Source organism: Polypterus senegalus, chromosome 4 (assembly GCF_016835505.1).
Source record: "Polypterus senegalus isolate Bchr_013 chromosome 4, ASM1683550v1, whole genome shotgun sequence".
Lineage (NCBI taxonomy): Eukaryota > Metazoa > Chordata > Cladistia > Polypteriformes > Polypteridae > Polypterus > Polypterus senegalus.
Genome location: NC_053157.1, coordinates 4,433,959 through 4,458,222, shown reverse-complemented (window position 1 = coordinate 4,458,222; position 24,264 = coordinate 4,433,959). Strand labels below are relative to the sequence as shown.

The 24,264-nt window shown below is 45.8% G+C and overlaps 1 protein-coding gene across 10 annotated transcripts in view; it reads left to right on the top strand.

The window, feature by feature from the left end:
* inpp4b (inositol polyphosphate-4-phosphatase type II B) overlaps positions 1-24,264 on the top strand; it is a 506,601-nt gene that overhangs the window by 288,956 nt on the left and 193,381 nt on the right. For all 10 annotated transcript variants that reach the window (XR_005633279.1, XR_005633278.1, XR_005633277.1 and 7 more), the window contains one exon: positions 23,818-23,948. Coding sequence is in view for 7 of the 10 variants with exons in the window: in XM_039750186.1 (XP_039606120.1) it covers positions 23,818-23,948 (131 nt within the window). In the remaining 3 variants the exon portion in view is untranslated. The remainder of the gene's footprint in view (positions 1-23,817; positions 23,949-24,264) is intronic.

The following is a 24,264-nucleotide window of genomic DNA, read 5'->3' as shown; positions in this document are numbered from 1 at the left end:
GTGAGAGAGAAAGTCAGTACACCTCACCATCTCCTGGACTGGCGGGAATTGTCGTTATTCAGGCCCTTTAGCCGTCTCCCATTCGCACGTGTGTGACACAAAACAAGTATACTTTTATTCTAGAATAAAACCGATGAAAAAGAAATTGCTCAATTGACATGTTGCTGAAACCCAACTATCAGTTGTACAACAAAGTAAAAGACGTTCGTTTACGTGTTTGTCTTGGATTCTTGAATAAAAAAATTGTTCAGGTAACATGTTGATGTGAATGTCCGTGTGCAAGGAGAAGTATCATCCACCGTAGACACTGCGCTGTCTGTCTGTGTGCTCAACAAGACACCAAGAAGAAAGTCTGCTTTTATCCCTTCAGAGCTAATTCGGCCCCTTTGTGCTTTTATTTGATTGATCTTTTGAGCATTTTGTTTTCTGCTCTGATCTTTGTAAAACAATTCTTCTTCTGTAATGATTCTTTATTTGCCCTTGTCGTGGCTCCACTGGGGTTCACATTCATGTTTTCTGTTGCCTTTCTTCCTTTTTGGTTCTTTTGTATGTATTAAGTTCATTTGTGTTTATTTACCGTTGCTTGTGTTGTTCAGTGTGTTTTGCGGGTGCCCATCACTGCCAGGATCCGCTCTCCGCCTTTTAAAGTGGCGGGTCTCCCATAATGCCTGGCGGGTCCTAAATTAAACAAATTAGTTCTCTATTATAAAAGAAAATCTTGAGACGAGTGTATTGCCAAGAGATTGTTTCAAGTCCCGCCCTCCTCTTCACCATTTCCGGTTCACAGCGCAAGCCCCGCGGTCCTCTCACCTCTCATTGGTGTGAATGTTTTTGACAGACACAGCTCCTGCGCTCTCAGCTCGTATACATTTTTATGTTTTCCTCAGTTTAAGTTCCCAATAAAAGAAGACTTGTTATGCCCAAATCTTATTGAAGAATTTCATCCCGACGGGTTATTAACAGAAGAAATGAATACACGGACAATCCTAGCACTGAGAAACGATGAAGTCAAACGAATTAACGTGAAAATTGTCTATCGGTTACACGTCAAATTGGTTAAATGCATATCAGTAGACTCTGCTGAAACAGTTGGCGGTGATGGTGCAGAAGATGAAAACATCAACTTACAATATCACGAAGAATATCTACAACCGTTAACACCTTCTGGTCTGTTGAAAGAAGGACGTATCATAATGTTATTGCGTAATTTATGTCTGAGTGATGGGTTATGCAGTAGGACAAGATTAGTTGTATTCAAAATTAGTTGAACAAACTTTAACAGGCGACAAGAAAGGTAATGTAGTACATCAGACACCAAAAGAGATAAAATTATTATTATCTCAATAGGCCATTCGTTTTCCCCTAGGGATTAATAAAGTATCTATCTATCTATCTATCTATCTATCTATCTATCTATCTATCTATCTATCTATCTATCTATCTATCTATCTATCATATAGTGCCTTTCACTTCTATCTATCTATCTATCTATCTATCTATCTATCTATCTATCTATCTATCTATCATATAGCGCCTTTCACATCTATCTATCTATCTATCTATCTATCTATCTATCTATCTATTATACAGTGCCTTTCACTCTATCTATCTATCTATCTATCTATCTATTAAAACTTTAGCAGTTTTCCATTAGAATAGCTTTTGCTATGACAATTAACAGTTCACAGGGACAAACATTCGAAAGAGTCGGTTTATTTTTTAAAGAGAAAGAAACGAAATTCATTCACGAGCAGTTATGCGTTGCATTGTCACGATGAAAGTCCAAACAAGGAACCAAAATTCAATGCAATTTTGATGAAAACTTAAATCAAAAAATTGTTTTTAGATAGATATTTTACTATAGTTTTACAGTAAAAGCGTAAGTTTAAAGAGTATTTGTGTGATAATTTCAAAGCCAAACAGAAAAAAAATGTATTATCAATGAATAACTGTAACGCAACATGAAACATAATTTACTTTCAATTTATTACATTTTACTATTCTTTACTGTAATGTAAAATAGTCAGTTCTATTATGCATACAGTTGTGCTTGAAAGATTGTGAACCCTTTAGAATTTTCTAGATTTCCGCATAAATATGAGCTAATCATCATCAGATTTTCACTCAAGTCCTAAAAGTAGATAAAGAGAAACCAGTTAAACAAATGAGACACAAATATTATACTTGGTCTTTCATTTGTTGAGGAAAATGATAGAATCTATACTAATAAAAGGCAAAGCCCTCACTCACTCACTCACTGACTCATCACTAATTCTCCAACTTCCCGTGTAGGTAGAAGGCTGAAATTTAACAGGCTCATTCCTTACAGCTTACTTACAAAAGTTGAGCAGGTTTCATTTAGAAATTCTATGCGTAATGGTCATAACTGGAACCTATTTTCGTCCATATAGTGTAATAGACTGCAGCTCGATGAGACAAAAATATTACACTTGGTCATTTATTTATTAAGGAAAATGATTGAATATTACACATTTGTGAGTGGCAAAAGTATGTGACCCTTTGCTTTGAGTATCTGCTGTGACCCCCCTTACTAAACGTTTCCGGTAACTTCTGATCATTCCTGCACACCGGCTTAGAGGAATTTTCGCCCATTCCTCCGTACAGAACAGCTTCAACTCTGGGATGTTGGTGGGTTTCCTCACATGAACTGCTCGCTTCAGGTCCTTCCACAACATGTCGATTGGATTAAGGTCAGGACTTTGACTTGGCCATTCCAGAACATTCACTTTATTCTTCTTTAACCATTCTGTGGTAGAACGACTTGTGTGCTGAGGGTCGTTGTCTTGCTGCATGACTCACCTTCTCTTGAGATTCAGTTCATGGACAGATGTCCTGACATTTTCCTTTACAATTCTCTGATATCATTCAGAAGTCATTGTTTCATCAATGAAGGCAAGTCGTCCTGGCCCAGATGCAGCACAACAGGCCCAAACCCTGATACTCCCACCACCATGTTTCACAGATGGGATAAGGTTCTTATGCTGGAATGCAGTGTTATCCTTTCTCCAAACATAACACTTTTCATTTAAACCAAAAAGTTCTATTTTGTCTCATCCGTCCACAAAACATTCTTCCAGTAGCCTTCTGGTTTGTCCATGTGATCTTTAGCAAACTGCAGACGAGCAGCAATGTCTTTTTTTGGAGAGCAGTGGCTTTCTCCTTACAACCCTGTCATGCACACCATTGTTGTTGAGTGTTCTCCTGATGGTGGACTCATGAACATGAACATTAGCCAGTGTGAGAGAGGCCTTCAGTTGGGGTCCTTTGTGATCTCGCCGACTATTACACGTGTGCCTTGCTCTTGGAGTGATCTTTGTTGGTCGACCACTCCTGGGGAGGGTAACGATGGTCTTGAATTTCCTCCATTTGTACACAATCTGTCTGACTGTGGATTGGTGAAGTCCAAACTCTTTAGAGATGGTTTGGTAACCTTTTCCAGCCTGATGAGCATCAACAACTCTTTTTGTGAGGTCCTCAGTAATCTCCTTTGCTCGTGCCATGATACACTTCCACAAACGTGTGTTGTGAAGAGCAGACTTTGATAGATCCTGTTCTTTAAATAACACAGGGTGCCCACTCACACCTGATTGGCATCCCATTGATTCGAAGTTCACCTTCAAACTAACTGATCATCCGTGAGGTTCACATACTTTTGCCACCCACAAGTATGTAATATTTGATCATTTTCCTTAATATATAAATGACCCAGTATAATATTTGTGTCTCATTTGTTTAACTGGTTTCTCTTTATCTACTTTTAGGACTTGAGTGAAAATCTGATGAAGTTTTAGGTCATATTTATGCAGAAATATAGAAAATTCTAAAGGGTACACAAACTTTCAAGCACAACTGTATATAACAATTCCCATGAAAATAACAATCTATTTAAATTGTACATATGCTTTCCCATATGTGAGCGGCAGAAACGCAAAGTGGCTAGTTTATAGCGCCCACCCGGGTTATGAGCAGGGGCATAGCCCCCCTAGTTACCGTTCTTCTTATTGTGAATGTGCTCTGAGAGTTGTCCGAGTTCTTGTATTTCTCTGTGATTTCTCTGACTTTTTGACGCCTGTATTCTATTTTTTGGTTTCACCGTATCGGGACTGAGTTTGTCTTGGATTGCCTTGGATTTTTTAGGCAAACTCACTTTGCCGTTATGCTCTTTGGAACTCCATAGTGTAACAGAGTATCTTTTGTGAAGAATAAAACCTTTTTATTTTGATGAAGTTTCCACGTTCGCCCGTTTATCTAGCCACTGTGCGGCGGTATATCCCAGTAGATCAGCCGTTTGTGAATGACTCAGAGCAGCCCAGCTGGCACCACCAGCCATGCCACCACGTCCAAAGTCACTTCAGTCCCCATTCTTTCTTCCCCAGGTTTGAACTTGAACGCAATGCAGTGAGTTGCTGCTGCTGTGTGATTGGCTGTTTAGAGATTTGCGTCAGGAGGCAGCTGAACTGGCATATCTAATAAAGAGGCCGGTGAGCGTATGTTTTGAATCTTAAAAGCAAAGAAGGTAGCAAGGAGATAAACACCAGATCAACTTCTTCACCCTCTTTTTCAATTATCAAGCACCTTATTGCTTTTCTACCCGACGGCGTGCTTGTCAGCGGCTAATCACGCCCGTATCTCACCTTTCACGTATCAGAGAGTTGACCCCCTCAGGTCCTGCGTTTCCATGGTTCGCCGTCCCGTGTGTGTTTTCGCTCTCCACCAGCTCCTAATTGTGCGCACAACATGGATGGAGGCTCAAGAAGAGCAAATCCCCCCTCCTTGTGAGTGCCCGCCAGGCTGTCATAAATCTCGAGCTGATCGCCGTCGGTGTAGCCCAGCACCCCGGGCTGTGTCAAAGTGCATCATTTTAATAACGGCGCGCGCCCAATTAGCTTCAAGGTGTTGACAGTCTCCACTTTCGAGAAGCTCTCGGAGATAGAAATCCTATAATCACGCGTCGGATATCAGTTTTCACAGAATTCCCACCTTTTCATTTTTAGGCCACCCGGTTTCAAACATTTGCACCCATAGTCCAAGTCAGATGTTTAAACGGGCAGGAACACCGGGGGGGCCTTCCTTTAGTGGGAGGGGGAGGGGGGCACCGTTTTGTATTGAGGCCTTCAATTTAAAATAAAAATGAATTCAAAACTACGCAGAAATATAATTTTAAGGAAAACACTGTTAGTAATTATGAACCACTGATTGTGCTGTTTTAATATTTAAATTGCAGCCTTTCATCAAAGGTATTTTAATTATAAAAGACTTAAAAAAGGAAAGCTAATCAACGAGTATTGTGTTCAGGGTACGGAAAAACGTGCGGAGAAATGTGTAGGAAAAGCTTTATGTACCGGACACAGATGAACGTCGTCATCCGTCTACAGGATGTGTGGCACAGTAGTGGTGAGGACCCCAGACTTCAAACCCTAAGGCTGTGGATTGAAATCCCACTACTGACACCACATCACCAGAGCCCTCTTACTTAACCTACCGGGGCTCCGAATGGAAAAACAAAAAAAAATGGAACTCGTTGTAAGTCGCCTTGGATAAAAGCCTCAGTCAAATAAAAAGTTATAATTATACAAGCTTAATGGATTTAATAAAAAAGAAAAGTAATCATGTTACTCGTCTAAGATGGGCAGAACTCTGGGTAGATCTATATGATGGATAGAGAGATAGAGTGAAAGGTACTATATTATAGATAGAGATAGATTGATAGATAGAGTGAAAGGCACTATATGATAGATAAATAGATGTGAAAGGTACTATATAATAGATAGAGTGAAAGGCACTATATGATAGATAGATAGAGTGAAAGGTGCTATATAATAAATAAATAGATGTGAAATGCACTATATAATAGATAGATAGATAGATAGATAGAGTGAAAGGCACTATATTATAGATAGATAGATTGATAGATAGATAGATAAATAGAGTGAAAGGCACTATATAATAGAGTGAAAGGTGCTATATAATAAATAGATAGATAGATGTGAAATGCACTATATAATAGATAGATAGATAGAGTGAAAGGCACTATATTATAGATAGTAGATAGATAGACAGAGTGAAAGGCACTATATAATAAATAGAGTGAAAGGCACTATATGATAGATAGATAGATAGATAGATGTGAAATGCACTATATAATAGATAGATAGATAGAGTGAAAGGCACTATATGACAGATAGATAGAGTGAAGATAGATGAGTGAAAAGCACTATATGACAGATAAATAGAGTGAAAGGCACTATATGACAGATAGATAGATAGATAGATAGCTAGATAGAGTGAAAGACACTATATAATAGATAGATAGATAGGTAGATAGATAGAGTGAAAGGCACTATATAATAAATAGATAGATAGATAGCTAGATAGAGTGAAAGACACTATATAATAGATAGATAGATAGGTAGATAGAGTGAAAGGCAGTATATAATAGATAGATAGATAGGGTGAAAGGCACTATAGAATAGATAGATGATACTTTGTGTGCGCCAAGTGAAAATGAAGCATTACCATTGGCTGAAGAAATGTTAAATTGTTGTATCAAACAGAGTGCAGAGAGTGACCCCTGTAAGGCCCTATAAGGGCACATCGCCATAGAGATGGAGGAGCCCCAGTCTCTCTTCTTGAGTCCTGCAGTTTGCAGTTCAGAATTGCTTGAGCTGCCTGGAGGTCTCGACCTGGACATCCCGTGGTGACATTGTGGTCCACTTCGTGTTCTGGCCTCAGGTTCAGCTTGCTGGGGTGGTCCGTCCCACACACCGCTCTTGAAGCTCTTGTGCTATCAGTAATTCAATATTCCGACAGAAACAGAAGCAGATGCTAAATTTTGGTTTACTGCGCTTGTAAAGTCATTTTTAATGTTTAATTTAATCTCGTAATTAATTTAAGCCACTTTGCAGAGTTGTTCTTTTCTTTGATGTTAAAGGGTCCTTGTCAAAAAAAGCCAAATTCAGTGCACTTTAATGCAGCTCAAAAGGTGTAAAGGTGCGAGGCAGGGTGAGTCGTTCTTCATGGCGCTGTGTACTGAACTGTCACAGGGGATTTTTTTTTTTTTTGTTTTGAATGAGCAAAGCAGTTTTTAGCGGTGAGGCGTAAATATGCAGAAAGCCTAATCCTCAGTGTGAGCGCAGAGTAGATGGAGGAGTCGCTCTCCCTGACATAAGGCGTCACTAGGAAATGGGGTCCTGCCAGACGTCCCGCTGAGCCGTGACAGGAGCAGAAAAGAGGCTTTGTCAAAGTCGCCTGAGTGGGGTCTGCACCGGCCTGATCCCTGTGGTCCAGCTCATTAAATGATTGTCAGGCGCCTGTCGGGAGGACTGCTTATCACGGCTGTCAGGGGGTCCGCTTGTGCCGCCCTGGAAGCTTTATTTTCTACAATGTCTTCTTTTTCATGATTAATCTGGTAGTCTGTTGATGGAGAAAAGAAAATTTGCACACAGAGAAAAATGAAATGTACTTTGTCGTAAGTAGAAAATACGGCAGAACTCTGAATATCTGCGCCTCCTTTTTACTGAGGATCTGCATTGTCTGAGGCAAATCTACAGTATAAGTGTAGTGCTCAACTTCTACAACATTAGAACAGTCTGGACGAGAAGAGGCCATTCAGCACTCCAAAGCTCGCCAGTCCTGGACACTTACTTACCCAAAATAACAGCAAGTCGAGTTTTGAGGGTCCATAAAGTCCTGCTGTCCACCACACTAATTGGTCATTTAGTCCAAGTGTCTGTGGCTCTCTCTGTGTGAAGGAAAACTTCCAAATGTTTGTGTGAAATTTACCCTTCACAAGTTTCCAACTGTGTCCCCGAGTTCATTTTAAAGTCTCGATCCACTGGACTAATTCCCTCCATCATTTTAAACACTTCAGTCAGGTCTCCTCTTCATCTCCTTGTTCTTTAAACTATAAAGGCTCAGCTCTTTGAATCTTTCCTCATAACTCATTCCCTGTAGCCCTGCAATCAGTGGAGTTGCTTTTCCCTGGACTTTCTCCAGTGCTGTTTTGTCCTTTTTGGAGACCCAAACTGCATTATAAAGGTTGAGCAGAACCTCCAGTGACTTGTACTCCACACTTCAAGGCGCTATATAACCTGACAGTTTGTTAGCCTTCTTAATGGCTTGTCTGGCAGTTGATCATGTCAAGTCCTCTACTAGTCCTAAGTCCTTCTCATGAGGAGTACTTTGAATTTTCCAATCGCCCATTGCGTATTCAGACACACATTATGATTTCCTATGTGTAACTCTTTACATTTACTGACGTTACATTTCGTCATCTGCCCAGGCCTGTCTGCTGTCCCAGTCCCTCTGTGATGATTTAACGGTTTCTCGACTCCACTTTTTTCTTATACTGTAATTCATAAAAGCGTTGCCCTGCTGCTGTCCTGACCGCCTACATACTTTACTTTTAACCGCGACTGTACTGAGCGAGCGGTCGAGGAGGAGGTGACTCTGGGAATGTGGGCGTGGCTCACTCACCCCGCCCCAGCCAGTGTTGACACTCGCTCTCCTGTTCCATTCACTTTGGATTTGTGTGTCTATACATTTCTGTAGTTCATGAAGTCTTCATCTTGAATGTCACAATGAGCTGGGGGAGCGGTGGCTTGCTGTGGTATCCTTACAAGTGAAGCTCTGAGGCTAAGGATCTGCGCTGGTATCCCGAAGGTTGCTGGTCCGAATCCCCGTCGCTGCCAAAAGAGATCCTACTCTGCTGGGCCCTTGAGCAAGGCCCTTAACCTTCAATTGCTCCAGGGGTGCTGTACAATGGCTGACCCTGCGCTCTGACCCCAAGGGGTATGCAAAAACTAACAAATTCCTAATACGAGAAATTGTATAAGGCAAAATAAAGAGCAAAAAAAAAAAAAAAGCTGTGAAACGGGTTGGACTGCAGGGGTCTTCTTCTTCTTCTTTCGGCTGCTCCCATTAGGGGTCGCCACAGCGGATCAACTTCTTCCATCTCTTCCTGTCCTCGTCATCTTGTTCTGTCACACCTGTCACCTGCATGTCCTTAACTACCACATCCATAAACCTTCTCTTAGGCCTTCCACTTCTCACCTTACCTCTCAGCTCTATCCTTAGCATTCTTCTCCCAGTTTACCCAGCGTCTCTCCTCTGCACATGTCCAAACCAACCCAATCTCGCCTCTCTGACGTTGTCTCCCAACCGTCCAACTTGAGCTGACCCTCTAATGTCCTCATTTCTAATCCTGTCCATCCTCATCACACCCAACATCTTTAACTCTGCCACCTCCAGCTCTGTCTCCTGCTGTCTAGTCAGTGCCACCTGACTCACTGGACTGCAGGGGTAACATTGGCATCTTAGTTTGAAGATTTTGTTTTGTGGTGAACTGCCGGGTGCGAGCTAGTTGAGAGTAAAAGGGTCATGATTACCTAGGGCCCACTGGGGGCACTTAGGGGGCCTCCAAATCTGGAATGAAAAGGGGCCCACGGAGACTGCTTCTGTAAACACCCCAGAGTTCTGCGCTAAACACCCCTGTCTCTGAGCAACGTGAGTGGCGCGCTTCCCTGGTGACGTCAGTCCCTACCTTCTCTATGCAGCGTCACCACATCAGTGGCCATCCGTTTTCTTCAGGTTTTCTGAGTAGCATCAGTCATCATCACCTAACTGTCGATTCCTGTTAATCGGACCACATCGGGACGCGATGACCCAGCTGGTCCGATTACACAAACATGCCCTATACATGTGCAACCAAGACGGGATGTGCTATAAGTAACATATTAAAATGTCATTATGACTTTTATTGTGCTGCACACGCGTATGGTGAACGTACAAATAAGAACTATGTACATGTACGGTTGCTTACAACTTTGTTTATTGAAAAAGGAATCTTACACATTTTTCGAAACGATCTACACAACACTCAGCATGTGAAGCACAATAAAAAATGTTACATTACCAAATTCCAGTCAACGTTTGAAGAACTTGTCTAGTGTGATCTGACGCATTCTGTTGACGCCCTGCCATCCATCCATCCATCCTCTTCCGCTTATCCGGGGTCGGGTCGCGGGGGCAGCAGCTTGAGCAGACAGGCCCAGACTTCCCTCTCCCCGGCCACTTCTTCCAGCTCTTCCGGAGAATCCCAAAGGCTTTCCCAGGCCAGCCGGAGACATAGTCCCAGCGTGTCCTGGGTCTTCCCCGGGCCTCCTCCGTTGGACGTGCCCGGAACACCTCACCAGGAAGGCGGCCAGGAGGCATCCTGATCAGATGCCCGAGCCACCTCATCTGACTCCTCTCGATGTGGAGTAGCGGCTCTACTCTGAGCTTCTCACCCGATCTTTAAGGGGAAAGCCCAGACACCCTGCGGAGGAAACTCATTTCAGCCGCTTGTATTCGATCTCGCTCTTTCGATCACTACCCATAGCTCATGACCATAGGTGAGGGTAGGAGCGTAGATCGACTGGTAGATTGAGAGCTTTGCCTTACGGCTCAGCTCCTTTTTCACCACGACAGACCGATGCAGAGCCCGCATCACGGATGCCGCACCGATCCGCCTGTGATCTCATGCTCCATTCTTCCCTCATTCGTGAACAAGATCCTAAGATACTTGAACTCCTCCACTTGGGGCAGGATCTCTCCCCCAACCCTGAGAGGGCACTCCACCCTTTTCCGCTGAGGACCATGCTCGGATTTGGAGGTGCTGATTCTCATCCCAGCCGCTTCACACTCAGCTGCAACCGATCCAGAGAGAGCTGAAGATCACGGCCTGATGAAGCAAACAGGACAACATCATCTGCAAAAGCAGTGACCCAATCCTGAGTCCACCAAACCGACCCCTTCAACACCCTGGTTGCGCTTAGAAATTCTGTCCATAAAAGTTATGAACAGAATCGGTGACAAAGGGCAGCCCTGGCGGAGTCCAACTCTCACTGGAAACGGGCTCGACTTACTGCCGCAATGCGGACCAAGCTCTGACACCGTTGTACAGAGACCAACAGCTCTTATCAGGGGTCCGTACCCCATACTCCCGAGCACCCCCACAGGATTCCCGAGGGACACGGTCAATGCCTTTCCAAGTCCACAAAACACATGTAGACCGGTGGGCAAACTCCCATGCACCCTCCAGGACTCTGCTAAGGGTGAAGAGCTGGTCCACTGTTCGCGACCAGGACTAAAACCACACTGTTCCTCCTGAATCCGAGGTTCACTATCCGACGGACCCTCCTCTCCAGAACCCCAATAGACTTTTCCAGGGAGGCTGAGGAGTGTGATCCCTCTATAGTTGGAACACACCCTCCGTCCCCTTTTAAAGAGGGGACCACCACCCCGGTCTGCCAATCCAGAGGCACTGTCCCGATGTCCATGCGATGTTGCAGAGACGTGTCAACCAAGACAGTCCTACAACATCCAGAGCCTTAAGGAACTCCGGCGATCTCATCCACCCCGGGCCCTGCCACCAAGGAGTTTTTGACCACCTCGGTGACTTCAGTCCCAGAGATGGGAGAGCCCACCTCAGAGTCCCCAGGCTCTGCTTCCTCATTGGAAGGCATGTTAGTGGGATTGAGGAGGTCTTCAAGTACTCCTCCCATCACCCACAACGCCCGAAGTCAGGTCAGCAGCGCACCATCCCCACCATATACGGTGTTGACACTGCACTGCTTCCCTCCTGAGACGCCGGACGGTGGACCAGAATCTCCTCAAGCCGTCCAAAGTCGCTCTCCATGGCTCTCCAAACTCCTCCCATGCCCGAAGTTTTGCCTCAGCAACAACCAAGCCGCTCCGCTTGGCCTGCCGGTACCTATCAGCTGCCTCCAGAGACCCACAGGACAAAAAGTCCTATAGGACTCCTTCTTCAGCTTGACGGCATCCCTCACCGCCGTGTCCACCAACGGGTTCGGGATTGCCGCCACGACAGGCACCACCACCTTGCGGCCACAGCTCCGTCAGCCGCCTCAACAATAGAGGCACGGAACATGGCCCATTCGACTCAATGTCCCCACCTCCCTCGGACGGGTTGAAGTTCTGCCGGAGGTGGGAGTTGAAGCTACTTCTGACAGGGGACTCTGCCAGCCGCTCCCAGCAGACCCTCACAACACGCTTGGGCCTACCAGGTCTGACCGCATCTTCCCCACCATCGAAGCCAACTCACCACCAGGTGGTGATCAGTTGACAGCCCCCTCTCTTCACCCGAAAGTGTCCAAGACATATGGCCGCAAGTCCGACGACACGACCACAAAGTCGATCATCGACCTGAGGCCTAGGGTGTCCTGGTGCCAAGTGCACATATGAACACCCTTATGCTTGAACATGGTGTTCGTTATGGACAATCCGTGGCGGGCACAGAAGTCCAACAACAAAACACCGCCGGGTTCAGATCGGGGCCATTCCTCCCAATCACGCCCTTCCAGGTCTCACTGTCATTGCCCACGGAGCATTGAAGTCTCCCAGCAAAACGAGGGAATCCCCAGAAGGTATGCCCTCTAGCAACCCTCCAGAGACTCCAAAAGGGTGGATACTCCAAACTGCTGTTCGCGATACGCACAAACAACAGTCAGGACCCCCCCCACCCGGCGGAGGGAGGCCACCCTCTCGCCCACCGGGTAAACCCCAATGCACAGGCTCCAAGTGGGGGCAATAAGTATGCCCACACCTGCTCGGCCCTCACCGGGGCAACTCCAGAGTGGTAGAGAGTCCAGCCCCTCTCAAGGAGATTGGTTCCAGAGTCCAAGCTGTGCGCCGAGGTGAGTCCACTATATCTAGCCGAACCTCTCACCTCGCGCACTAGCTCAGGCTCCTTCCCCTTCAGAGAGGTGACATTCCACGTCCCAAGAGCCAGTTTCTGTAGTTTCAACTCAACTGGCTCTTGGGTTGACGCACTGCACTTGAACAAAATCACCACAAACATCTAACGGGGAGCCCAGGGATCCTCCCAATGTCGCTGACCCGCTTTACATCTGCTTTCTGCGGGTGACTTGTGGCTTCTTTTTCTTATTCTCTGTCACGTTCTTTGGTCCGATTAAACGGAATTTTGGTCCAAATAAGCGAACAATATTAGGCTTATGTATTATGATCTGTTTCGTTCTTTAGGATTCGGTCCGAATAAGCGGCTGGTCCGATTAACCGGAGGTCCAATTAACCGGAATCGACTGTATTACTTTTGGAATGGATGACATACATGGGCTGGCATCCCAACTGGGATTAAATGAGTATTCTCACCTGGGAGGATGGCCAGTGGAATGTATGGGTGCCCCAGAGGAAGGACAGACATCCCGGCAGGAATAAAGGAAGGAGTCATATCTAGCCAGGATGCCTGTCCTTCCTCCGGGGCCCCCACAAATGGAAGAAAAGGGGGTTGCTGAGGGCAGCTGAACCTTTTCTCCTCTGATACACTAGATGGCAGTATCCCTGTGTTGGAATTCCCACACAGGCACTGGCAAGGCATGCTGGGATCTGTAGTCCCGTGAAGCCAGCCCTGTCGGCCTCCGTGTGGGAGCTTCTGGGATTCATAGTCCCACCTTTATGGGACTTGCTGTCAACCCGGAAGTGCTTCCTATGGGTTTATGCCATGTCTCTGGAAGTACTCCCGGGTCTTGGATAAAAGATCTTAGCCAGGGGGTCAGAGTCGGGTGGAAGAGGATGAAGCTTGCCTGGAGGGAGTGGAAGGTGTAGTTGAGAAACTGTTGTAAGGTGTTTGGATGCCAATAAATCCCATTATTATACTGGGAGACTTGTGTCTGGGGGTTTGGGGTACTGCAACACCCCCTAGTGGACACACCTTGTTTTTAGAAGATATGCACATTGAAATAATGGGATAAACAATCCTGAAAAAAATCTCAAATGATGAGATGCATATTCTGTTCTTATTATGAGTAGTCAGAAACACTCACACCTCCATCCATCCACCCATCTTTGTTCTTGTGCGTATTCGCAGCTGGATTACGGGGGGTGCGGTCTTAAGAAATGATGCCCACACATCCATTTTCCTCCTCCAGGAGGATACCAATTTTTTTTCTAGCCTGACGAGAGGTAGAATCTCTCCAGCATGCCCTGGGTCTGCACCGAGGTCTCCTTCCAGTTGGACATGCCCAGAACTTCTGCCCAATTAGGAACCAAGGTGGTGTCCTAATCAGATGCCCGAACCTCCTCAACTGGCACCTTTCAACACTTTTCACTGTATCTCCAAGCCCGAGGCCAGACACCCTGCACAATAACCTGATTTCTGCCAGTGGTATCACCAATCTAGTTCATTCGGTCAACAACCAGGGCTCATGACCACAAGTGATGGTTGGAATGTTGATCGACTGCTCCTCACATCAAGGTGCTTCATAGAGAGCAAGCTGAACACTTCCATTTTGGCCACACATTCTTTCAGTATGCAAAAATTCCACCCTGCATTGCGCACATTGCCAGTCCGACTTTTAAGAAGTTCTCCTCAACCAACCAGTGATGTTTGGATGTCTCTGTCTGCACCATGCCACATGTTTGGCACATCAATGATCCATATTTCTAGCCAGCTCCTCAATGGCCCTCCATTCAGGATTTTCTACACTGACGCGCCTCCTGTGTTTAGTTTGACGCTCAGGAGATGTCGCCCCCTTGGACTTCTTTATTGCACTGTCTTAATGTGTGGCTCTGTCATTTGCCATCATAACGATCGCTTTGGCATGAGGACGGGACCAACAGGGTTAGTCTGTGTAGGCATTTGTATGTCTTTGTCACACATACATTCTGCATCCCATACTTGATGTACAGCAGATGGCGCCATTGTTCTTTCTTCTTTCCCCTATGAGTGGAGTCCGCTATGTGCTTCACGCTCTGCAGATGTTGCTGCTGTGCTTTTCCTTTCTGCCACATCACCTTCTCAAGCAGTGAGAAGACGTGAACACCCATAACTTCACAAGGGTTGCTGCTACCCAAATTGTGTGGATCACCAGCATGTGGCGTGTCGTAAGCTTCCGATTAAGACCGTGATCAAGGATCTTGAGTGAGTGAATGAGTAATCACGTCCCCCTTATGCCTCTTAGCATTTTAATATGTTGTAAAACAAAGAGAGGACAACAATAAAGAGTTAGGGTGCCAAGATGGTCACCCCATATAATTGGATCTAGCAAATGTGAAAAACGTGCAATTATTGCAGTGTCGTCTCTCTGAGTTCAAAGCACAACTGGCAAGGATGGCAGAGCTTCTGGCTTTCGGTCCTCCCAGCAGGAAGAGGTGGGTCTAGGTTGACAGACACCGGAAATGATGTCAGAGGTGCTCCAGCTGTCAGCCATCTTGTCTGCGCCATCCCCTGGTGTGGTGGTGGAATTACAATCACTAAAACCCTTCAGCACTCCCCTGTGTTCACCCACGTGACAATATGTAGATGTTTTTAAATAAATCATCTTTCCTAAAGATTAATTTGTGGCTCCTCTCTGTACTAGCCAGGGGTTTATGGTAATCCTCTCTTCTTTGATTTTGTTTTGGGATTTTATGTATATATTTTTGAACGTTCAAAGTCATGGCCCATTTGGCCCAGTAAAAGATGATGCCAGCTGTCGGAGTAGGTTGTCACAATGCCTAGGAGTGAGTTCTGGCCCGCTCAGGCTTATCAGGGGTTTGGACTGCTTTTTGGCTGTCTGGGAGGCCCCACACTTTGTTGGCATCCTCGAGTCCTCTTGCTCAGCCTTGGCATCGGCAATGTTTGTTAACCCCAAAAATCTGATGGCACTTACCATTCCGATCCTTTGGAAAGTTGTCATTGGCTACTTCTCGCCATGTTAGGTAGCAGAATTTCTTTTGAATCTCTAGGTTTGTAACTTGGCCTGATTTAGCTGAACACCTGCAGCCTTACTGCCCTCATTTGCAGGCTGTTTGGAGACTTCATTGAAGTTGAAGTTGAAATGATCCACTTTCCAGAATGACCTGTCTAATTAGTGGACTTCTAATGCGTACCTGTCTATCCCATGATCCCCTTTGGCAGATGGAGATCTCCCCAACTGAGGCGCTCAAGTCAATTATCTGCTGTGTGATTCATTACTGAGGAAGACGTGAAGACAAGGCAAGTGGTCAGCAGAGAGCAGTTGCCTCCTTTTTTTCCATTTTTTAGATCCTCAGCACTGGATTGTCATCTCTGTGTATTCTTCTTCCCTTGTATTTGTGCCCGTTCTGCATTTGACAGCAGCAGCAGGGGTAGGGATTGAATTTGGGCCACTGGATTCAGTAGCAGCCTGTCCTGGTGTTTCACAGAAGGAACACGGCTTTGGTCTGCTGCTGCTGCTGCTGCTTTCTCAGGGAAGATGGGTAGCTAAGAGAGAGGAAGGGGTGAGTGAAATGGGAGGGGCAAGTGCAGTGGAGGCAGAGATGGTGAGTCACATGGGAGGGACAAGTGCAGTGGAGGCGGAGATTGTGAGTTAAACAGGAGGGACAAGTGCATTAGAGGTGGAGAGGATGAATGAAATGGGAGGGGCAAGTGCAGTGGAGGTGGAAATGGTGAATCAAATGGGAGGGGTAAGTGCAGTGGAGCCAGAGATGGTGAATGAAATGGGAGGGGCAAGTGCAGTGGGGGCAGAGATTGTGAGTTTAAGAGGAGGGGCAAGTGCAATGGAGGTGGAGATGAATGGAATGGGAGTGGTAAGCACATTGGAGGTGGAGATGATGAGTCAAACAGGAGGGGCAAGTGCATTAGAGGTCGAGAGAATGAATGGAATGGGAGGGGCAAGTGCAGTGGAGGTGGAAATGGTTAATCAAATGGGAGGGGTAAGCTCAGTGGAGGCACAGATGATGAGTCGAATGGAAGGGACAAGGTCAAAGGCGGCGGAGATTGTGAATCAAATGGGAGGGGCAAGTGCAGTGAAGCCAGGGATGGTGAGTCAAATGGAAGGGGCAAGGACAAAGGGGGAGGTGATTGTGAGTCAAATGGGAGGGGCAATTGCAATGGAGGTGGAGCTGGTGAGTGAAATGGGGGGGCAAGTGCATTGGAGCCAGAGATGGTGAGTGAAATGGGAGGGACAAGTGCAGTGGGGGCAGAGATTGTGAGTTTAAGAGGAGGGGCAAGTGCAATGGAGGTGGAGATGAATGGAATGGGAGGGGTAAGCACAGTGGAGGTGGTGATGGGTGTGAGTGAATTGGTATGGGTAAGGTCTGTGAAAGGCAGAGATGGTGAGTGAAACAGGAGAGGCAAATGTAGTGGTGGTGGAGATTTTGCAGCTTGGAGTTTAGGGCTGGAAAAACATGCAGTTTGGTGAACGCCCAAACCAGATGCTGTTTTTTTTTTTTATATTTGTCTCCATCTGAGAAGCTGCATTTCGAAGGCCAGGTCATGCCAGGCATGCTGCCCACTTACTGCAGCTTTGATGCATATAAGCATTGCCAGTGGTCACTTCGTGACTGCATGTGAGGGACCTGTGGGGCTTCATTTGTAATCTGCTCCCTGTTACAGACTGCTGGGTCGCAGGTGCCCTTGAACGAGTGCCAGAGAAGTCTGGACTGCGGTGAATGTGGGCCACGGGCAGGCGGGTGGCGGTTGTGCCGACTCTCAGTTCCCACGATGCAGTGTTGGCATTGAGGATTCTAATTGCTTCATAGTGGGCCACAGCTGCCACTGTCAGAATTAAAAACAGCAGGGAGGTCAGAAGTCTCAAGGACAGAGTGGCCTGCGTTGGCTCACATTTTCATTAAGTGCAATAGGGGAGGGGAATGTGGCAGGTTGGCATTTTTAAGTGGACATGCCAATATTGTACACTGCATGAGGGCTGGTGCTTTCTACCCACTGCTTGCTCTCCTTGCAGCTCTCCTACCGGGGCCCCTTTGTGTCATTTTTAGGGTTGACTGGGGGCTTTTTCTTGCCCCTTGAGTGGTTGGCAAGCTACCACAGCTCTGCCAGTCATCCCCACTTTTTCTTGTGCTCATATTTGGTGTCCTGTCCATTCAGTTCCAATTCTCTTCGGCCTTGCTGCTCTGTGTCTCAGTTTTTCCGTATATATCTGAATGGTCTCTTGGGTTTACATTTTCTGTATTGTAATAAGAAGAGACACGAGGCATGGCAAGGTTTGGGGCAGCCACCCGTTTAATGTGGTTTCCTGGCTGCAAAAGCAAATGATTCATGTAAGACAAGTTTACACGACAGAGTGCAAAACAGAACTGCCTCCCAGAGCACAGGCGGGAGGCTTTATAGGACGTTGGGCGGAAGTGACGTCGTCCTCGGGGCAGGGACCGGAAGTGATGTTGTCCTCGGGGCCGGGAATGGAAATGATGTGTCCCGCTTCGAGGTGGTGGCTCCTGGTGGGATTTCCCAGGAAAGACCTGTAGGGAACTTAGAAAGAGCGTCAGTGTAAACCCCCGGGCAGATGTAAAACCAGTCCTCTCTAAGCACTTCAGCTGCCTCCTATGCACACGTATGTGACAGTATTTGTATCTGTCATGATCTGCCGGACCCTCCGCACACTAAAAGAGGGTTCACCATAACAATCAATAAATGAATAAATAAAACAAGCCTGAAGGGTCCAATGTTGCCAGTGAACAGTGCCCTGATGCCCACCATGACTCCCTGGTCCTTCTCATAAGGCATACTTTCAAGTTTCAAACCTACCATTGTGTCACTTTAGGATGGCGGAGGGGCATTTGACCCAGTTAAACCCCGCCCCCTGCCCCCATAATTAACTCCTATGTATGTTGGGCATATGTCTGGCAGCAAGGTATGAAGTGGGAGGAGGGGGGGGCTCTCCAGTGCATGTTTTATGTTTTTTTATAACTTAGAATCTTTATTTTGAAGTTGTTTGATCATTCTGTAATGAGTTAGTTTCATATGCGTCACGTCACCATGATCATCACTTCGATTATGTCACAGGTTGGGACACTGTCAACACAGACTATCCCCAGTTGCACAGCACTGCTTGAACTTAAATTTCCAGTCTAGTGGTCTTTGTTTCAGTTCTAAGGTGTCATTCCTCGGTTGTTGATCTCTTTTATTGACTTGGACTTCTTGTTCTCGCTTTGCCCGCTTTTGCTTTGGTTGACTTTCTGTTTGTCGTCTTCTGGCTTTGTCCTTTATCATGAGCATGGTGGATGGATGGATGGATGGATAGATAAATAGATAGATAGATAGATAGATAGAATTAGGTCCATAAATATTTGGACAGAGAGCACTGTTTTCTCATTTTGGTTCTGTACATCACCACAATGAATTTGAAATGAAACAACTCAGATGACGTTGAAGTGCAGACTTTCAGCTTTAATTCAGTGGGTTGAACAAAACGATTGCATAAAAATGTGAGGCAACTAAAGTATTTTTTGAACACAATCCCTTCATTTCAGAGGCTCAAAAGTAATTGGACAATTGACTCAAAGGTTATTTCACGGGCAGGTGTGTTCAAGTCCGTCGTTATGTCTTATCAATTAAGCAGATATAACGCCTGGAGTTGATCTGAGGTGTGGTGTTCGCATGTGGAAGATTTTGCTGTGAACGGACAACATGCGGTCAAAGGAGCTCTCCATGCAGGTGACAGAAGCCATCCATTAAGCTGCAAAAACAGAAACAACCCATCCGAAAAATTACTACAATATTACGAGTGGCAAAATCTACAGTTTGGTACATCGTGAGAAAGAAAGCAAGCACTGGTGAACTCAGCAACGCAAAAAGACCTGGACGTCCACGGAAAACAACAGTGGTGGATGATCACAGAATCATTTCCATGGTGTAGAGAAACCCCATCACAACAGCCAGCCAAGTGAACGACACTCTCCAGGGCTTGGTCAGCGTATTGATATCCAAGTCTACCATAAAGAGAAGACGGCATGAAAGGAAATCTAGAGGGTGGACTGCAAGGTGTAAGTCACTCATAAGCCTCAAGAATAGAAAGGATAGATTGGACTTTGCTAAAGAACATCTAAAAAAGTCAGCAGAGTTCTGGACAAACATTCTTTCGACAGATGAACCCAAGATCAACCTCCACCAGAATGATGGCAAGAGAAAAGTATGGAGAAGGCGTGGAACAGCTCATTATCCAAAGCATAGCACATCATCTGTAAAACACGGTGGAGTCAGGCATTGTGATGGCTGCCAGGGCACTGGGACACGAGTGTTCATTGATGAGGTGACACAGGACAGAAGCAGCCGAATGAATTCTGAGGTGTTCAGAGACGTACTGTCTGCTCAAATCAGCTAAATGACGTCAAATTGATTGGGCGGCGTTTCATGATACAGATGGACAATGACCCAAAACATACAGCCAAAGCAACCCAGGAGTTTATTAAAGCAAAGAAGTGGAAAATTCTTGAATGGCCAAGTCAGTCACCTGATCTTAACCCAACTGAGCGTGTATTTCACTTGTTGAAGACTAAACTTCGGACAGAAAGGCCCACAAACAAACAGCAACTGAAAGTAAAGGCCTGGCAGAGCATTAAAAAGGAGGAAACCTAGCATCTGGTGATGCCCAGGAGGTCAAGACTTCAGGCTGGCATTGCCAGCAAAGGGTTTTCAACCAAGTATTAGAAATGAACATTTGATTTCCAGTTATTTAATTTGTCTAATTACTTTTGAGCCCCTGAAATAAAGGGATTGTGTTAAAAAAATGCTTTAGTTCCCTCACATTTTTATGCAATCGTTTTGTTCAACCCACTGAATTAAAGCTGAAAGTCTGCACTTCAACGTCATCTGAGTTGTTTCATTTCAAATTCATTGTGGTGATTAATGTACAGAACCAAAATGAGAAAAAAGTGGTCTCTGTCCAAATATTTATGAGCCTAACTGTAAGTAGATAAACATGAAAGTTACGATATAATTACTAGACAGACAGACAGACACTTTATTAATCCCAAAGGGGTAATTCCCATACTCCAGCTGCAGCATACTGATAAAGAACAATATTAAATATCAGAGTGATAACAATGCAGGTATAAAAGACAATACCTTTGTATAATGTTAACGTTTACCTCCCCGAGTCACATAGTGTGGGGTCTCCTCAGTCTGTCGTGAAGCTACTCCTCTGTCTGGAGATGATCCTGTTCAGTGGATTCTCCATGATTGACAGCAGTCTGCTCAGCGCCCGTCGCTCTGCCACGGATGTCAAACTGTCCAGCTCCATGCCTACAACAGAGCCTGCCTTCCTCACCAGTTTGTCCCTCTTCTTTATGCTGCCTCCCCAGCACACCACCACGTAGAAGAGGGCGCTCGCCACAACCGTCTGATAGAACATCTGCAGGATCTTATTGCAGATGTTGAAGGACGCCAGTCTTCTAAGGTGTCCTCTCTTGCACAGAGCATCAGTGTTGATAGTGTTAATGGTAAAAATACGTACTTACAGTCAATTAAAAGAATGATACTTTAGAATACACTACAGGTTAAAATTAACAATGATAACATTTCAGAAACTGACTGGTCAGCTAACCTGGGGGAACACAGGTGGACTGAGATGAAAGCCGTCTGGTAGAGGATGGGAAGCAGTTGAGCTGTGCACTGTGATACACCAGGGGGTACATCAAGGAAACTGCACTAAGCTGGCCGAGTCTGTCATGTTGGGTGTTTGGTCAGCTGGTGCGCCCCCTGGTGGTTCACAATGTGTTCCCATAAAATTTCAGCAAGTTTCACTCCCACTGCCCAATGAAACCTCAGTACAGTGCGTGGTTTTAACAATGGTGCAATCCCGCAGCGGAACATCCACATTCATTTGACCAACACAACTAATGGCAAACTGGTGAGTTGTGCATGTTGGAACTACCCATAAACCATTGGGAACGTGTTGCATTGGGTCCACTTCAATCCGTTGCAGTGACTGCGTAATTTTCAAATTGTGTTTTACTTTTTGATTCACGCTCATATATTGAGTAATAAAAGGAGTGGGAGCCATAAAAAGAGTTGGGATTCCCATTCTTAATCTGCCGTTAATAGAAGGCAGGACAATACAAAATGAAACAAATTAAAAAAAGAGTAGTGTTAAGTGACTGAGACCTCTGCCGACACTCCTCTCAGCGGTGAGGGTCATCGCCTTCTTCTAAAGGTCTTTCCAAATTGAACACCAACTTCCAGTGTCTGTTTGCATTATATAGGGAAAGAACCAGAAAAGGTGGGAGGAGGTAATGTCACTGGTCTGGAAAGAGGTGGGACTTCTGTGTGTAGGGAGGAAGTGATGTCCTTGCTCCGGAAGTGGCGGGACTTCTGGATGAGGAAAGAATGTGATGTCACTGGTCAGGAAGAGGCAGGATTTCTGGGATTGGAGAGGAAATGATGTCACTAGTCCAGAAGAGGTGGGACTTCTGGAAGTGGGAAGGAAGTGATGTCATTACTTGGATAGAAGCAGGACTTCTGGGAGTGGGAAAAAAGTGATGTCACTAACCCAGGACATCAAAGACTTCTGTGAGGAGGGAGGAAGTGATGTTCTTACTATGTAAGTGCCAAGATTTCTTGGAGTGGGAAGGAAGTAATGTCATTAGTCTAGAATAGGTGGGATTCCTGAGAACAGGGACGAAGTAATGTCACTAGACTGGAAGAGGTGGGACTTCTGGATGAGGAAAAGAAGTGATGTCACTGGTCAGGAATATACAGGATTTCTGGGATTGGAATGTAAATGATGTCACTGGTCCAGAAGAGGAGGGACTTCTGTCAGTGAGGAGGAAATGATGTCACTGGTCTGATAGAAGGTGGGACTTCTGTGTGTAGAGAGGAAGTGATGTCCTTGCTCTGGAAGAAGCAGGACTTCTGGAAGAGAAAAGAAAGTGATGTCACTGGTCAGGAAGATGCAGGATTTCTGGGATTGGAGAGGAAATGATGTCACTGGTCCAGAAGAGGTGGGACTTCTGGAAGTGAGGAGGAAATGATGTCACTGGTCTGATAGAAGGTGGGACTTCTGTGTGTAGAGAGGAAGTGATGTCCTTGCTCTGGAAGAAGCAGGACTTCTGGAAGAGAAAAGAAAGTGATGTCACTGGTCAGGAAGATGCAGGATTTCTGGGATTGGAAAGGAAATGATGTCACTGGTCCAGAAGAGGTGGGACTTCTGGAAGTGGGAAGGAAGTGATGCAATTAGTTGGGAAGAAGCAGGACTTCTGGGAGAGGAAAGGAAGTGATGTCACTGGTCCAGAAAAGGCAGGACTTCTGTCAGTGAGGAGGAAATGATGTCACTGGTCTGGAAAGTGGTGGGACTTCTGTGTGTAGGGAGGAAGTGATGTCCTTGCTCCGGAAGTGGCGGGACTTCTGGTAGAGGAAAGAAAGTGATGTTACTGGTCAGGAAGAGGCAGGATTTCTGGGATTGGAGAGGAAATGATGTCACTGGTCCAGAAGAGGTGGGACTTCTGGAAGTGGGAAGGAAGTGATGTCATTAGTTGGGAAGAAGCAGGACTTCTGGAAGAGAAAAGGAAATGATGTCACTGGTCAGGAAGAGGTACGAATTCTGGGATTGGAGAGGAAGTGATGTGATTGGTCTGGAAGTGCCAGGACCTCTGGTAGTGGGGAGGCAGACCTTCTCCTTTCTAGAAGAAATGAGAGAACATGTGTGGCACCCGTACCTTTTCTGTTGGCTTTTATTTGCGTAGAATTGTGAAATGTTCCCAGGGCTTGCATTTCTGGCCATATATTAAGTACTACCTGTGTGTGTGTGTGTGTGTGTGTGTGTGTGTGTGTGTGTGTGTGTGTTTTGAATCCTTAAACTCTTCAAAGCCATTGTTATGAAGTCACTGGCCATCTACTAAATCCAAAACAGCAGCTTGTGACAAGACAGAGGTAAGCAGATGCCCTTGGGTTATGCGCGTTGATATTTTATTTCCCTTTACGTTGTTTCTTACAATCCAAAGCCTCTTCACCTTTCCACACAGTAAGTCCTCGTGCCCTGCAGTTTGTTTGACTTCCCTGTTTCTCTTCTTTTCTCTCTTTAGGATACAAGACCTGAAGGAGCTGGGGGAGCTCTCACCCCACTGGGAGAATCTCCGCAAGGAAATGTTGGGCCAGTACGGCCAGGTTATCAGCTGCTACCATGACATCCTGACCGAACTGAACAAGATAACAGGTACAGTGCATACTGGGAGTGGCATGGTGGCATCAGGGCATTTGGGGGTGCTTCAACAGGCAGGAGGCGCTGTGCTGTGAGGCAGTGAGAAGACCAAGCAAACCTTCACGTCTTCCATGGTTTCTACATAATAAGCGCAAACTTAAGGTCTAGACAGGAAGTGCTGCCTGAAAGGCTCCTTTGTCATATGGGGATCATCTGACTCTTTAAACAGGCAGCGTGCTGTGGTGGCAGCGGCACTCTACTTCAAATTCCAGCTTTCTGGTTCATTACCCACCTTTGGCGGTCTGTGCTCCAACACGTATGGACTTGTGGA